At 40.4% G+C, this 2500-nt stretch overlaps 1 protein-coding gene across 4 annotated transcripts in view; it reads left to right on the forward strand.

Moving 5' to 3' along the window:
• The window catches only part of LOC138042708 (uncharacterized), a 26228-nt gene that overhangs the window by 22430 nt on the left and 1298 nt on the right, over window positions 1–2500 (forward strand). For all 4 annotated transcript variants that reach the window (XM_068888689.1, XM_068888687.1, XM_068888690.1 and 1 more), the window contains 2 exons: window positions 1–210; window positions 1641–1770. The exon at window positions 1–210 is cut by the window's left edge and continues 5 nt beyond it. In XM_068888689.1, coding sequence (XP_068744790.1) covers window positions 1–210; window positions 1641–1770 — 340 coding nt within the window. The remainder of the gene's footprint in view (window positions 211–1640; window positions 1771–2500) is intronic.

The following is a 2500-nucleotide window of genomic DNA, read 5'->3' on the forward strand; positions in this document are numbered from 1 at the left end:
GTTCGATGGGATGATGAAAACACCCATATCGACTATCCAAATTCCCTTGGAGGTGAAGTTCCGGATGGCATATACGGAGAAAATACGGTCATTTATTTTTGCTGCAGCACATCAGGAAAAAATTCAGAGGCAATCTTGTTGCCGCACAAATTTCCGTTTTACTTGATAGCATTTGGTTCGTCGAGATGCCAAAAAGTGCTAAATCACAAGGCAAGTCTCACTCAGTACTTGGCTATGAATACTTAGTTATTGACTGAGTAGGAGGGCCGGATGGGAAAATACTTGGCCCGAGGTCACGGCGTACGGACCTAGCGCCAAATATTTTCCTGTCCGTCCCCACCTACACTCAGTCAATAAGCATTTTGTCATATGGGCTCTTTATACTATTTATGAGCACTCAGAAGATGAAGTTAGGACAAAATAAAAAACGAAAGTTTGCACAGAAAACATATCTTAATGTTGTTTGCATTTGTTTTTCTCGCTGTAATTAACTTGAATGTTTAAAAGCTACGAAATCCCCTAAAATTGCATCGCATGGAACAGTACGTGTTCCTAGTAGCGCCGCACCGCTTTTTCCGGCCCTATTTGCGTTAATGCGTAAGGCCCTCATACGGGGATTTTCCCAATATTTTACAATGAAAGAGCGCGCGGGGCCGTACGGGCCATATGATAAATCATCTTATCGCATCGGCAAAGTGTCTGAATGGCTGTCAACCATTTAAGGCAGATTAAACGCGTTTCGCAAAAAACGGAAGAAATTTGTTCGACACTGGCACGTTTCTTGCCCTTTTGCTACAGGTATCAAGCTAGTAACTTCTCTGGAGAGATGAACGAGTTAGAATACGAGAATTGCTTTAATAACGAGCAACCGCCTCACTATTTGCCATTTTCTGTTTCACGCAAACGTGATGCTAAACCTTTATAAATTACATGTCCGTCATGTTTTAAGCCCGCCTTACAAACAGCGCATAAATCTGGCACGCACTCGATATCGTACCTTTGTTTCTTCGGGCACAGCACGGTAAGTTTTTGTGTGTGTAAACAGAAAGGTTTAAAAGAAAGCCTATTAGGCACCCGTGCCAGAAATTATAGGGGCGCCGAGCACATCTTTGGAGGTGTGCTTGCACTCCCATTATTGGTACTGTGTCGCTATTTTGTGCCGTGCGAATAATGAAGGTGTGTAATCAATCACTATTTATTCCTAACACTAGCACTCAATCATTGTGATAAGTACCTATATCATATATTAAACATAATACGATTACAATTTGGAAGCATTGGTTATAGTTTTAAGTAGTTAGTCGACTGTGGTAGTTGGAGTTACTTCGACGCAATAGAATTAAGTTCGAGTCGGATTGCTCTTCGTTTGGAAATTACTGTATCATCGCTGGTCATTTAGTAATTTCAAAGCATTTATCATCTACTAGTTATACAAAAGCCACATTTCTCAAAAGGCTAAAAGGTTTTAGCTATATCGGGTGCTACAATTCTCTTTATGGCTTGAAAGCGAATAGATTTAGGCTAAGATATCTGGGAAAATTAAGCAATAATTGCCATGTCACCTTATCCCTTTATCTTTACTACCTTCCTGCTCAATAAACCTTTCCCCTTTTTTGTCTCTTTGTAATATTCTGCTTTAGGTGACTTCAGAATATCTCCAGTTTGATGACGAAGACCAAGGAAACTCCAATGCTTACAGTCACATATCACCTTTTGGAGCAGGAGAGGATCCTTACAACAACAGAATATACTACTGTTATTATGAACCGAGTAAGATACTATCAGTTTCGCATCATTGTGGCTTAAACGGAGAGTATCACGGTATGGCGCATGTTCTAGCCGTAACTAATGTCATCATTTATGAGTCAATCGGAAGCGACGTTATAATTCGTGCGGGATAGTTACACGTACGTGTAAAATTTCTCGATTATTGAACAATCACTAATGAGCTAAGGGATGAGCTACTGGAAGAGGTAAATGAAATTTAATCAACTTTTAATTCAATTGAATCCATTTTTGCACTGCAATTAAGCAGTGTTTAAGGATTAGAAGAGAACATGATATATGAACCTTTCGAGCTAGTCCGTCCAAGTCAGTGATATACTGTGCAAAGGACGGGCACAACACAGGGAATTCCATCCTCTAATGCTGTAATATCCCAGGGCAAATCATGTGTTAGCATCAATTAGAGGGAAACCAGAAGAAAAACCTCTCGTTTCCGGCAATAGAACCACTCCGGGCCTCATCAATGGAAAGCACTGCGCCAACCCTGTTATTGTCCCTTGCCATACAGATAATCACTTCCGATCACTGATCCACTTATTCGTGATATAGCTGTACTTGAAATGACTAGACCAATGAGGACAGGCTGTAGAGAAAACCAACCTTTTCTTCCGGGATCTCACTTTGAAACATCCTCGTGTGCAATGATATTATATTTCACTCCGTTCTGCACCCATTCTTATGGTCATTAGAAGAAATTAAAGCGTTTTTCATGAAA

The sequence above is a fragment of the Montipora capricornis genome, chromosome 3 (assembly GCF_036669925.1).
Source record: "Montipora capricornis isolate CH-2021 chromosome 3, ASM3666992v2, whole genome shotgun sequence".
Classification (NCBI taxonomy): domain Eukaryota; kingdom Metazoa; phylum Cnidaria; class Anthozoa; order Scleractinia; family Acroporidae; genus Montipora; species Montipora capricornis.